At 41.4% G+C, this 14,472-nt stretch overlaps 1 protein-coding gene across 2 annotated transcripts in view; it reads right to left on the reverse strand.

Moving 5' to 3' along the window:
* LOC121954775 (uncharacterized) overlaps positions 1–14,472 on the reverse strand; it is a 40,220-nt gene that overhangs the window by 22,667 nt on the left and 3,081 nt on the right. The window contains exon 2 of one of the 2 annotated variants that reach the window (XR_015778381.1): positions 11,870–12,952. Coding sequence is in view for 1 of the 2 variants with exons in the window: in XM_042502470.2 (XP_042358404.1) it covers positions 11,881–12,952 (1,072 nt within the window). In the remaining variant the exon portion in view is untranslated. The remainder of the gene's footprint in view (positions 1–11,869; positions 12,953–14,472) is intronic. The other variant, XM_042502470.2, reaches the window with a different exon arrangement.

Genomic DNA, 14,472 nt, shown 5'->3' on the forward strand with positions numbered 1-14,472 from the left:
TATTATGACGACAATATAACAAGGAGATCAGATAAAGGTATGTGACAAGGATAGGCATGCAAGGAGTGATGAAGAGGGTTGGGAATTCGGATGATAAAATAGTCGGAAAACAGAAAACAGAAAAAGTTAACTAAATAATAATTCAATAATACAGGACATAAAACAAATTTAAAAATAGGTTATACCACTGCAAAACATGTCAGTGACTCTAAAGTGATGATCCAGAGTATAAGAGATTTACAAAAACTGAGGTTGTCAAATTTAAGCTTCCACTGGCCCTGGCCTGCGTTTAAGTTTATTCACAGAGCAAAAACTTATTCTAAATACACCAACAACAAAGCTTAAATAACGGTCAAAAAAAGGTTTTTGCTCAACATTTTTGTTATCAGTGGTGACTGAAACCCAACAGATACTAGATTAAGGAGTCTTTGTTTTTTAAAATAAGGGGAATTCATGATGTTACTGGATATGAGGCAACAATGAGGAAGCAGCATTTTACTGTTGTAGTGACATAAGTAGTTTAGTTCAGGGCTTCCGAAACAAGGGTCTGATCTTTCCCTGAATAAGGCCACATTCTGACCCTACTAAAAAACGGAAAACCCTTTTGCATTTAAAAAAAAAATCTGTGTTTACATGAACATTGTGAAAACAATCCTCGTGTTCACGGATCCACAAACTGAAAATGCTGTAGTATGGATACCAGGCCAGTAGTTGGTAGTGTAACTTTGTAATGACACATGATAGAAGAACACCAGGCGCAAAGTGTGGCTATGACATTACCGTTCTCACAGGATCTGAGCATTGCCAGTTCACGACAGAAGGGCAAATGGGGTGTATTTTCAAAAGATTACACTCTGGAACCTGGTTTCAGAAGTCTGCATTTCCAGGCCTCCAAAATGCTGATGTCGTGTGGAAGCTAAAATGCAACAAAAGTTTATTGTTTCATGCAAGAACCATTGGCAAGTAAATGGCCCCTAAATGTGCTTAGTTACAGCCAACGGTAATGGAAAACCTCTTCTATGTTGGAAATAGTAACCTTCCAGCACCTCTATAATTCACTCCCTAACACTTTATATCTTTATTTGTACATAATCAAAGTGTGAAAAGCAACACATTGTGGTGTTAGAAGCAGTCATAACCACTGCTAACACTGCACAGTGTTCTTCATAGTTTGTGTAATACCCTACTAATTAGCACCCCATGAATGACGTTACATCCTTAACATTAAGTTACATTATTGACATAAAGTTATGGAGGTCAGATTTAGTAAAATAAACATGGAGTGGAGGTACTTTATGACTCAAAGTTCATTCAAAGTTTAGTTAGCGCTGCATGCTTATATCATATACCATATACTGATGCCATATTACTGAGATCATGAAATGCATGCAAACTATGAGGCATCCCCCCAGTGACGCAGGAGAGTCTGGAACATGCTCCAGGACTCCTCCATCGACATCACATATGACATCAACTATCTAACTGAGTCAGTGGTGGATTTCCTTTATGAAGCAACAGAAGCAAAAACACCCAAGACTAAAGTTAAATCATTCCACACCCAGAAGCCATGGAACATCAGAATCATCCAGAATGCACTTCTGGAAACATGAACAATTATAAATCAGCAGCAGTAAGAAGACGCAAAATGGACTAAATTGCAATGCACAGGTTGTAGGAGCTGACAGGATCGCATTTCCCTGGAGTTGCACCTTGTATGATTTCATGTGACACATTGATTGACTGAATATATATCACAATGACAGCTCATAAAAGTGAATGTTAAATGAAAACTACATAGCTAAAGTGATAAAAGAGGACGGACCTCTGAGAAAGACAGGTAAGGAAAAAGGTAAAAGAAACTGATTAATATAAAGGACGGGGAGTAAGGAGAGAAGGGATGACGGAAAATGTCAGCGGAGCCAATGCCAGCTCCATCCCTCCCTCCTACAGCCAGGATCTCTGGAGGGCACAAATTACATTCCAGTTTGACACCAAAGCAGCTGAGGTTCACGTTATGCACTGACACACACACACACACACACACACACACACACACACACACCACAAATCACACTCATTTCAGTCTGGAGCAGACAAATTCAATTAGACCAGCACTGCCTAAATGGGTTTATCTGAACAGTGCGAGCTTGTTACATGGAGCCCCTAAGCCTTGTGCTTGTGTGTGTGTGTGTGTGTGTGTGTGTGTGTGAGAGAGAGAGAGAGAGAGAGAGAGAGAGAGCTTTAAAGCATGAAACCACAAAAGCTGAACTTGCATGAGGGCATGCTGTGTTTCAAGTGTCCGATGCTAACAGGAAACCATGAATAGAGAATAATTTTATTTACACACCACAGCTAACTGACTGACAGAGGGTTTAATAACAGGAGACTGTCCTTGTTTGTAAGGCTGCAGGTGTATCATTTCAGCATCTAAGTAGAGAAGTTTGCACGCACATGACATGCATGACATGCAATGTCAAGTAATTAACCCATGACTACTGTTACAGCCAAGCCTTCACCTTTAAGACAGATGTGTATGTGAAATACACCCACCTGCCAAAACATTAAAACTACATCTACAGTCCAAGTACTCCTCATGGCAACAGCACTCCCTGATGGCAGTGCCGCCCCGGCAGAATAATGCCCCATGCCACACCACAAAAACTACTCAGGAAAGGTTCGAGGAATGTAACAAAGAGCTTAAGACATCATCCTTGCTACCAAATTCTTGAGATCCCAATCTGATCAAGCTTTGATGGGACTTGCTGGACCTCAGAGGTACCCCCAATCTGTGGTGGGGCCCTCTTATTGGACTTGGCTGGGACCTGTTAGGCATGCACACAGGACCTTTGCAGGGTGTCCTTTGGTTGGGGCGTTGGCGGTGGATCCTTTGACACCTGTAGATTGTGAGTCCCAGCAAGTCCCATAGACAATTGATATTATCAATCTCAAGCTGAAATCTGGGAAATATGGAGCCAAGTCAAGGCCTTGAGGTCTTTGTCATGTTCTTAGGGTAAAATGGCATCCTTTTTTCCACGACACACTCTCACTGCACCGTGAAGAAGGGGCAACCTGATACACATTGGTGTGTTTTTAATGTTCTAGCCCCATGACTTCGAACCACTGTTTTTTAGATATTTCCTTCCATAAGCACCAATGTTTTGAGGGACACCAGAGGTGTCCTGCTGCCTCTCTTTCTCACATGTAAAAACAATGTATGACGTTGTATGGGTTGGAGGACTTGCTGGTATACAGATGGCCCCGCTACCTTATATAGCAGCATTATGGCTTTGTTTATGGAGCAGCCTTGGTGCTGTTATGGTCACAGACGATACAGACGCAGGATTCATTTTCCGTCAGATTCTAAAAGGTTCTGCAGTAAGGTTGCTACAGCACAAATTTGACAGACCTATACACCAAAATGGAGTAAGAGCAAGGTGTCATTTGGTGTCTTGATATTGAGGTGAAGGATCTTTTTATACAGTCTCTTGCTGCTTTTATTGTCTTAACCTTATGTTTAGACTCTTTATTCAGAGGCGTTTGGCATAGACACCGTATGTACTGAACCACTACTGATTCTGGAGAAAACCGTCTAAACTGGATGTTGACGCAAGATCTGAGAAGCATTCTGACATAAATTCTAAGCAGATTTATACTCAACAGATAGAGTCAACACTTTTTTGTGCTGGGTTAAGATGCCTGTCAAAGGTAGTTAGACCTTTATACCCTGAGTACAAAAACACTGGGGAAAAAAAGGAAATGAGCAACTTGGCTATAAATGTTATAATAAGTGGATTTAGAAAAATATTTTTGAAAAAAAAAGCTAGGGAGAAAAATTGAAGGAACTGTATTTACAATTATCATTATGTATCTTAAAATTATTTTTATAGAGTGTTATACATTTTAACCAATTCTAAAGGTCAATTCCTTGTTTGTTTGTTTTTTACTTTTTTATTATTTTTTTTTCTTTTGCTAATTTTCTTGTTATATTCTTGTGCTTTTTACTAATTTCTTTTTACCAATTGCTTATTTCAGGGTCATTTCTTCTTACCTTGCTCAACACCTTCTCACCATTTTTTTTTTAAGAAATCAAGCCAATTTGCACAGGTTTCAAGGGGTTCATTAGTGTCACATTTATAATGCTCGCGGAGTGTATGTGACTGTATGATGTGTACATACATACATCAGTGTGTGTTTAAATAAACTAGTGTGCATATATAATGTGCAATAATTTATGTGTGTGTGTGTGTGTGTGTGTGTGTGTGTGTGTCATTAGCTCTGCCACGCATGCTTCAATCAAAGAGAGACGTCGGGCTCCTAATGAAGCATGGAGAATCTTCTGTTCTCCTCCTCTGTGGGAACAAAGACTCCACCCCAAATCGACAATCTCATCTGTACTGGAGCCTGCTTTGGGTTCTATGTACAGAGCCTAATGAGTTTTGCACACTAATTCTTCCCATCTGATTCAGCACATATCCACCCAGGGCTGGCAACAACACCAGCTGGGTTCAAGAGAACAGCTTCACCACAAAAAGAAGCAAGCTAATAATGGAGAAAATACACATATTTTTTGCAAACCTGTGTCGTACACAGCAAAAAATGTAATTGTCAGTTGTGCTTCTGCAAAAAAAACATGCAGAATCTCCAAGTTTTACAGTTAAAAGGTGAGCTAAAATATGTTTCTGAAAACTTTTTTGGCAATTAATATTCAACACAGTAACATCAGTGCTGCCTAAGGGGCTTTCACACTGCTGCTTGATAACTAGCCGCCTCCAGTCATTTCAGTAAGGTGAAGGAGGCAGAGGGGAAGAGGTTTTGAATAAGATGGTTGACGTATGAAGCAGGTTCCACCAACATGCACGTGGACAGTTTTTGCTCTGCTGCATTGAGTTCACCGTATTAAACTTTTGGCAGTTGCCGCTCAGGAATGGCCAGTCAAACAGGATAGCAGTCATCATGGAGGCAGAAACAAGACAAGATGGAGGGGCTGATAATGTTGGTGTCTGTATACCCAGAGTTGTTCAACAAAGTGCAAGCAACTTGTGATGACAGAGGAAAAACTTGGATAATATTTCCATCAAACTTTAAATGACTGTTAAATTGTCCGAATATGTAGAAATCTGTAAAGCTGTAATTTCAGTAGTTTTAGTTGTGTTGCAACAGCATCCAGCTACAAGCTAGCTTGTGCTTCTGCCAGTGGCATCACAGCCGCGGACCGTGGCTTTAACACATTATTTTTTTGGGAAATTCATCTTGCAGGCAGGCAGTTGTCAGGGCAGTTATCATGCGGCAGTGAATAAGTTTAGTTTTACCATTTGATCTCAGGTTATTTGGCTGCTGTTTTCACTGTGCAGGAAGCATGATGCCCACTTCCTGTTCCCAAACTCTTGACATTATGGCAAAATGGGGCATTAAAATATGTTTCTGAAAACATTTCAAGCAATAAAAAGGCAGTGCGGTAACATAATCTTGATTTATATTTGATCATCAATGCCTAGTTTTACCATTTGATTGATTTTAGCCTGAATTGAGCAACATGTTCTCACTTTGAACTCGTTACCTGGTACCATTGTATAAGTAGCTTTTGCATCTACCTTTTGCGTTTTAGGTATGGTTTTGCATTAGCAATTTACGTTCCAGGTTGCCATTATTATGATTTCAACAATTGCACATTGTGGGATGATGTCATGGTGGGATGAAGCAGCGCAGTCCCTATGTTTACAGAACAGCGCAAACTGTGACGATGGTTCGATTAGGCAAAAGAGGTACATGGTAAGGTGTAGCACAAACACACACATATCTAAATGGGAAGTGAACTCTTAACTCCAGCTCGAAAGTCAATTGTTTGTGGGAGCCATTCACCTCCACACCCATCGTCCTCTCTCAGCATTTCAGGCACGCAACCGTCTCTATCCAACCGCATCCAGCCACTTTCTTAAGTGATGGCGTCTGTGCACATTGCATGTGGACATGCCTACTTCCTTCCAGCCATTTGCCATCTTACAATTACAACGCCACCAGTTCTGTCCGACCATGACATTTTCTGATGCCATCTGTTCGCGTTGCATATGATTGTGTAAGTTGGCTTTTGGCGTCACATTTGTATGCTGAAAGCACTGACATAGTGGCACAATTTGACAAGTTGGAAATGAGAACAAGCTGGTTTAAGACAGTGAGAGGATCTGTCTCTTGACCAGCTGTGGACACTTTGTGTCCAATCAAATCACGCAAATTATGTCATTTGGTATTGCGCCAGCAGGATGGCGTGGAGGATTATCTAGGCACTGGTTAGATGGAAGAAAGTTTACCAAAGTTCACCTACATACACCCTACACTGTCTTGACCCAAGGCTGGTTGAATATCGGCAAAGTATCCCTTTATCATAAATTCACTTGACTCAAACTAACTTTATCACTAGCTAACAAACTCACTTCACAGACCAGTGCTGCTTTGGAGGTCTGCTCTGCACTTGCTGATTAGGGACTTCAGACTCTGCTGGTTCCCAATTGGCATGAAAACACAGCAGTCACAGCACTTCTTAAAAATGTTGACTACATACCACAGACTGCTGTGTTCAGGAACTCTTATGGCACAGTGCACTGATCAACCTCTCTGTTATCATGATGCACAGGTATCTCATGAACAGACAGCCTTCAGCTCCGGCCCACTCAGACAGACAGCCTGAGGGTCACATTAGTTTTAGAAACGGCATGTATCGATAGTACCAGCACTACTATAGAAGGTGAAAATCACACAGGGCCTTTTCAATTATTTAGTGCACTAAGGCAGCAGTGCAGCGAGACCACTGAAGTTAATGACCTCAATTTGTAAAAGTGCTGGCCCTTGATGGAGTCAGCTTAATGAAGATTTACACTGGCTCTACGTGGGGTGGCAACAAGAGGTGGAGACCTGCAAAGAATAGGTATTACATGCTGGTGGTGCGGTGCAGAGGGACAGGGCAGACAGATGTGAACAGGGTGAAAATCGAAGTGGAATGAATGAAGGGTGGAGGAGATGGATGATGCTGAGGAGAAGGATGGGATCGGGGAAGCAGTGAAAAGATACAAGCTGCAGAGAAACTCTAGTTTCTATTAAGTCAGTTCAGCCCCAGTCACTGAACCACCCGATGGAAGAGTTTCCAGTGACTAATTTTCATATTTTGACAGTCAGGCCACTAAAATGCAGCAATTATAGTAAACACAACACAAGGCAACCATGTTTACTCAGAATTAAGAGGTAAAAGCTGCCACTCAAATCAGAAACTTCTCTATAGTATTAAAGTTGGCAGCGCAGTTTGTGTGCAATTCGGCTGGGCTGTCATTTAAGTTAGATGAAAACAAAAAAAAAGACCAATGTGAGCAAGCGTTAACTCAGGTTGGGGAGTCTCTGATGATTGTCTGATCTCGAAGAGGGAAAATGAATAGCTGACTGAGATCTTTATTTCCTAATAAACTACCATTTTACACCGTGAACACAGGGGAGAAACAAGTGAGGACGACCTTGATTAGAGGAGTTTCTATTCAGTATAAATGACCAGGAGAAAGGCCACATAAAGGAGCATTAGTTCACTAAACACTAAATCCTCAGCATTCTGCATGTTTATAACCAGGAGGACTGACAAATATCTTTAACAATCAGACAATATTGATCTTAAATGATGCTCTATTTGATAAATGGCCTATATACAGCTTTCTTGTCATTGCTGCTTCATTACAATAATAAAAAGTCATTAAATTTGGACTCAGTGGGGTGAAGTTATGGCGAGTGACACATCCTATTAAACTAAATTAACTTCCGTGTTTCTGCCACCTACACTGTTCCAGAAAATGTTAATTTTGTCCTCTTCAGACAACATTTCAGCTCTTTATGACGTCTGAGTATAACCATTTAAACCTGAAATGTTCACAGTTGCAATCTAAGTCATGTGCTGATTAATGCATCTATTTTTACTGAACTGGATAGTGTTTTCTACTAAGAATCCTACTGGGTGCTAGAAAAACTGAGGAAAGCTGGAGATTGACTAAGCTTTCACTGCTACTGAAAGCATATAGTTTGCTGCAAATAGTATTAAGGCGTGAGTATATGTATGCATCATCTAATCTTACGGTACAGTACATCAAGCCACTATTGTTTCCTGGTAACAGCTGAGTCAGGGATCCTGCGTCCACCCAAGGTACAAAGCTATTTCCCATGGCCTGAGCTGTAATATAAAGCATTTCCACACAGCACTATAAAAATCGTTACTGCTACTGGACAACGTAGTATGGCACCGACACGCTTGTGTTTCATTCACAAATAGCATCAGATACAGCCGGGAAACAGAAAGACTCCAACCTCCAACATGGAGCCTAGAGTGTAAGCAGTTGCTTCAAGGGTGCAAAAAACATCATATCAAACCAGTTGCTATGCTACGCAAAAAAGCTGCAGAGCTCCAGTAGTAATCAACAGTGAATATGCAAAGCTTTGGCTGGAGGGGGGAGGTTAATAAAGAACATTTTCCAAAAGATATTGTATGTTTTATGCATTTTTTTGTGGCATAATAACAGCTTGTGAACATTCTTCTCATAAATCATGGATCTACATCAATTCTTATAGTAATAAGTTCTGAATCAGAGGTGTGCCTGAAAGGTGAAACAGAACAGCAGAAACAGCACACAATGTGAAAAGCTCCTGCATACTACAAAAACTATTTCACTTGATTAACCAATAGTCACAAATGCATGGACACAGAATGCATTGGCTTTTCCACTAATTTCTATTTTAAAAAATACCTATGGAGCCCCTGAAGTCCCAACAGTTCACATATTACCTTGTGCACACAAGTAATTAATCTCATTCCCACAGAGTAATTAACTTTTGCACGGAAAACAAAAAATATCATGTCTCCTGACTTTAAGGGCTCCAGATAAATCTGCATATGAATGCAGATCAAATTTTAATAAGCTAATATAAAGCTAAATTGTTGTCAGGCTATAGCTATGGATTCTGCTCACCCACCCAGAGTGTTTTCCTGCTCCAATGTGGTTGATCATTACCAATTATTACATCTAGCCTGGCTCTTGTAGAGGGAAGTGCTTCTCCCCAAAAACTTTTATAGTAACAGTCTTTTCAAATAACCCACCTGAGATAACAGTGCAAAACTGGAATTACTGCATCACTGTTGTATGCCTCCATGATCCACTCAAGTTGCACTTATAGTTGCTCAAGTTGGAGCTTTACAACCCAACAATATCTGACTATGTCTTTCCTGCTGTTCCTAAATTATGATATTGAGAAGTGATCAGAAGTGTTTTTGCAGAACATTATGATGCCACAATGAAAATCAAATTTGGATATTAAATGTCATCACTTTATCATTATGTCCCGTTTTGTCATAATTGGGGAATGAATTCTTTAGTAATGACCAAAAACATGTTTAGTGAGATCATGTTTTAGGTAACACCCTAAAGACTTGAATGAGATGTAAGGTCACTGTGACCTTGACCATTGACCACCAAATTCTAGTTACTTCATCCATGACTCGTGGACGTTTGTGCCAAATTTGAAGACATTCAATAAGGGTGTCCCGAGATCATGGTGAACTTGACATTTGACTTGTGACCACCAATATCAGCTAATTGCCAAATCCATGTGGACGTTTGTGCCAAATTTAAAGAAGTTCCATGAAGGCGTTGAGATATCACGTTCACATAAATGAGAAGGACGAACAAACAAGCGTACAAATGGATGGACAACCCAAAAACATAATGCCTCCGGCCATGTCTATTGCCAGCACGGAGGCATGAAAACTCTCCTAAATCAAATTCTGCTCCACAGCTCCTAGGATGGGTGATGTGGTTTCACCCTCCACTGACTTTCTGGACACAACACATTAATTCAGTTGCACTCAAAATAAACATTTAGAAAAACAGAAAGACAACTACACCAGACACATTACAGGGGGGTGCTTTGGAATATGTAATATTATGTAAAACATAATATTCATGGCAGTTGGAAAAAAAATTCTGGTTTTAAAGCCAAAAAAAGGAATTTCACATCTCTATCATTTCAGAGCACATGTGTCCTCTGCTGTCAGCAAGCCCTCTTTTATAGTGTGCATGAGGGAAAAATCAATCTGAAAGAAGTGTTGAGCAACTGTCGAATGTGAGCTAATTAAAATGAGCCGTCAGCTGCACAACACACACTCTACATGTGTGTCGACCTGTCGTTGTGTGTTAAACCATCTTTCTCGTGTGTTTTTTTTTTCTCTTTATTTTGAAATGTGGTGATAACAGAACAAGTGAAGGCAAGTGGACAAAAAGAGACAGAGGACATGATGTGAAGTGACACAAAGACATACAGTAAATGTGGAGACAGAGTAGATTAATATTTAGAAATATTCTCAATGTTAATCTCGTGTGTTTTTAAAGACTTTCTCTATGCTCTCGCTCGCGTCAGTTTCTCAATGTGTGTGTAAGTGTGCCCTCAACACGCTTCTAGCGTACCTTTGTAACCCACACACACCCTGGAGAGTTGCATCACCCACGTTCCCCAGCTCACAAACACACACAGATGAGTACACATCTCCCTCACTCTCTGACAACTATTGCTACAGCCAGTGAATCCACATAAGTGTGTGTGTGTGTACGTGTTTTATGGTTAGTCTGGCCCCTAAACTGGGTCTAAGCTTAGTTGAATACTTGTGACTTTTTGTGGATGAACTAGACCTTGTGTTTTCATACCATACATTAACCCTACACTAGCAGTCTACCGATGTATGTGAACACATAGCTTGAGTCTGTGTGTGTGTGAATTCAGTCATTAAGTACAGTTAATAGAAAACCAGGTTTTAAGGAGGATGAATAAACAGTGGGGCACATGATATAAACTATTGCTGGTTTCAAATCGGTAAACAATGCATTGTGACAGACCTACAGTGAGTATCACAACATGCAAAATCAACTTGCATAAGGGGTCAAACTCTTCTTGTAAACATTTCATGCCATGGGAAGGACTCTTCTGAGATTTATATACATTTGCAAGAGGTACAAAAAATCACCCCTTGCAATTTTCAAAACCATGTCACAAACAGTTATCATGAATCAAGGTCGCAATTATGAGTAATGCTAAGTTGCACTCACCAACTCTGTTGTAGAGATTCAGTAAACGCAACCCAGCCAAAACAAGTAAATCAGACAGCCTCCATAGGCTTTCCATATAAATATCATACCCAAACGCTTGCTTCTGCAATGGGAAATGTCATTGGCTTATGCCAATAGCTTAAGCACTGCAGGTTGTATATGTGGGGGATATATTTTTCAGTAAAAGACTATTTTGTTGGTGAAACTTGTGGATTATAATTAGGGCTCTCCCTTGAAAGTCACAGACTCAAATCATAATTAGTCAGAGACCCTCAGTTGATTGTGATTGCCTCAAGTCGAACAGTCATTGTTTTTGTGCAATGTACATCTAAATTTAATCTATTCATTCTCATGATTGTGACTGGCGTACAACAATTTTTCTCAAAATACGATAATTTTGAGCCAGTGGTATAATAGTTACATTTCCAATCTGGCAACACTGATGAACGGTTTCAAACACAGCCTAGGTCTCTTTTGATTTAGTGCATCAAAAGCTTAAGAGGTATATATATACATATACGTATATGTGTGTGTGTGTGTATATGTATGTGTGTATATATATATATATATATAAAGTGTGTGTTATATAATCAATAGCCACATATCCATCATTTCAAAGCCAGATGACAATGACTCAATCAGCCCATTACGATTTCAAATCAATATTCTAGTGTATCTTAATGTAAATTTAACAACTGTCTTCTTTATGGGTCATGAATGAGGTATGAATTGAAATACAAGATAAGAGTTACCCTGTGCCTACCGTTGTACAGACTCTGGTGGTGGGGGGACATCTCCTCTCCCGCTGCCCTCCTCTGACCCCCGTCCCTGCCAGGGGAGCCACCACTATACCTCCCCTTGTCATGCTCCATCCCGGAGCTGTGCTGAAAGTGATGGTGGTGTCGTATAGACTCTGGACTACCCACGATCACCCGCCCTTTCCTCAGGTGCTCCGGCGTTCCCATCGTCACCGGCTTGGCCTCGGGACTCCCGCAGCCTGCCCCCGCCATGATAACCGGCCGGTGTCTCTGACTCAGCTCTGGGCTGGACTTGGCAGTTCCCTTTCCACAGCCTGGCGATGCCTGCTCTGACATCAATAGCTGTTTCTGGGCTAGTAGGTCAGAGCTGCAGGGTTTTGGGTGGGAGTCACATGGTTGCCTGGTGGGAGACTTGCTATGTTTCTCTGGGCTGTGTCCACGAAGGCCACGTGGGTCCAGGTTGGTGAGGGACCCCCCGCGAGGGCGACAGGACTGGGGGAAGGTGTGGTACTCTGGGGTGGAGCTGTGCCTCCTGCCTGTGGATTCACACACCTCTCCTGGTTTGTGGTCTGAGGAGACACATCTTGATCCAGGGCTGTGGTTGGAGCCCAGAGGAGGAGGTTTGAGGTGAGGGTTATCTGGGCTGTCTGTACTCCCTGCGCTGGAGGTGCTGCTCCCGTCGCCAACGTCCCGCAGCAGGCCTGGTGCTGGGACACCTCCACCCAGCTGCAACAAGCTGCTCTGACTGTCAATGGAGCTCCTTCGTCCCGGCCCTCCGTGCCCACCCACACCTCCACCTCCTCCCCCTCCAGCCACAGCCGCAGCCCTCTCCTCCTCCAGCATGAGGCACACCTCCTTCAGCTCCAGGTTCTCCCGGATGACCTCCACCTGCCGCTGCTCCAGCTCTTTCAGTTTCTGCAGGTAGATGGCCACCTCCTTCCTCATCAGGCCAGCACTGTAGCGGCCTAGACGCTGCCACTCCCGCGACACCCGCTTCCCCTTCTGCCGGTCGTCGTCCAGGAAGCAGCACAGGTCCCGCAGCTCCTGGTTGTCCTCCTGCAGTTTCTGGTTCACGTCCTGGTTTACATAGGCACACACAGGAGCAGAAACACACACACACACACACATACACACACAGAAGGACAATGAGGGATTACATGCACATTCCTGCTGGGACTGATCATATGATGAGTGAGAAGAGTTCCCATCTTGCAATTCTGTGTGTGTGCTTGTGTGTGAGGTGTTTCTTGTCAAGCTGAAATGATCAGCCGGTGGACAGAAATTTATCTGCTGCTATTTTTATAAACATTTGAGTTGCTTGTTAAGCAAAAACAGTCTCTGGCTCGAGCTTCTCAATTGTGAGGATGTGTTGCTTTTCTAATTTGTTTTGGACAAAAGAGACCATTTGAAAATGTCAGATTCGGCTCTGTGATATTATAATGGGCCTTTTTTTGCCAGTTTCTGACATTTAATAGGCAAATCCATTGATCAGTTCAGTGTCAGACTAGCCAATAATGAAATCAGGTCTGCAAATAATGATGAGTTTTATTAACAATTTGTAATTTATTCTTGTTGTTGTTCTTATTCTTTACATAATCAGTGTTTCATCAACTACTGTCTAACTGATGCACCGTAAAAAGGATTTTGAAGGGTGTTAAATAAAACCCATACATATAATTTCAATTTTAATGAAGTACATTGGTTAGCAAGTGTAAAAAATTAATAGTTGGTCAGTTTGACCTACTCTACCTATCTGATAACAGTCAGTATGTTTACATGCACACTTAAGCAGAGCTATGGTTATACCTTGATTAGGTCATTTAATTGGACTACTGTCCTTGTCCCAGTTTACAAGCAGCAGGGGAGAATTGATTTATTGCCAGAAGTATTTCGGACGCCACCGTGGTAGGTGGAGATATGCCCTCTTTCAGCTAGCTGCTATTGGACCTTTCGGTTGACCTGTTACTTTACATGCCACACAAGTTAGCAAGCTGCAGCAAGGGAGGGAATGTCTAACAGTTAAAACATGGACAACTTTTTGGCGCTGTACATTTCTTACAGACTTAGTCTCCAGATCAGGTCCGATTAAGGTGTATACATGAAAAGGTAAATCAGCCCCAGACTGTGTTATCTAGGGGTATTAGTCCAACTTTGAGAAATTCAACTTACTATGATTTCAGTCGGACAAACATGTTTACTTGTATTTTAAAAGTCCAGTTTTAGTTGGACTAACACATTAATTCAACTTTTTCTAACATCATGTAAACAACTGCAACTTAAGAACAATTTCATATACTATTGTCCCAAGATATTAGGTAATTCCTGCACTTTAGTGTCAAACAAACAAAAAAAAACCCAACTGAAATCTACTTTAAAATGTTAAAGAAATTTCTGTTTCAGCTGAATATTCAGAGTGAAGAGTCCTTTTGTTCCTCTTTTGTTTGTTCTTTGAACATTTGGTCAGTTTTTAAAAAATGGCATGATCAGTATTGTTTCTGGGTAGCATGGTAGCGCGCTTGTTAGCAATGTCGCCTCACAGTTAGGAGTACCCTCCCTGCAGTACGATGCCAGGATCCGCTATTAGTATTGTCTCATGT

Source organism: Plectropomus leopardus, chromosome 13 (genome assembly GCF_026936395.1).
Source record: "Plectropomus leopardus strain MGB_pleo_1.0 chromosome 13, ASM2693639v1, whole genome shotgun sequence".
Taxonomy (NCBI): Eukaryota; Metazoa; Chordata; class Actinopteri; order Perciformes; family Serranidae; genus Plectropomus; species Plectropomus leopardus.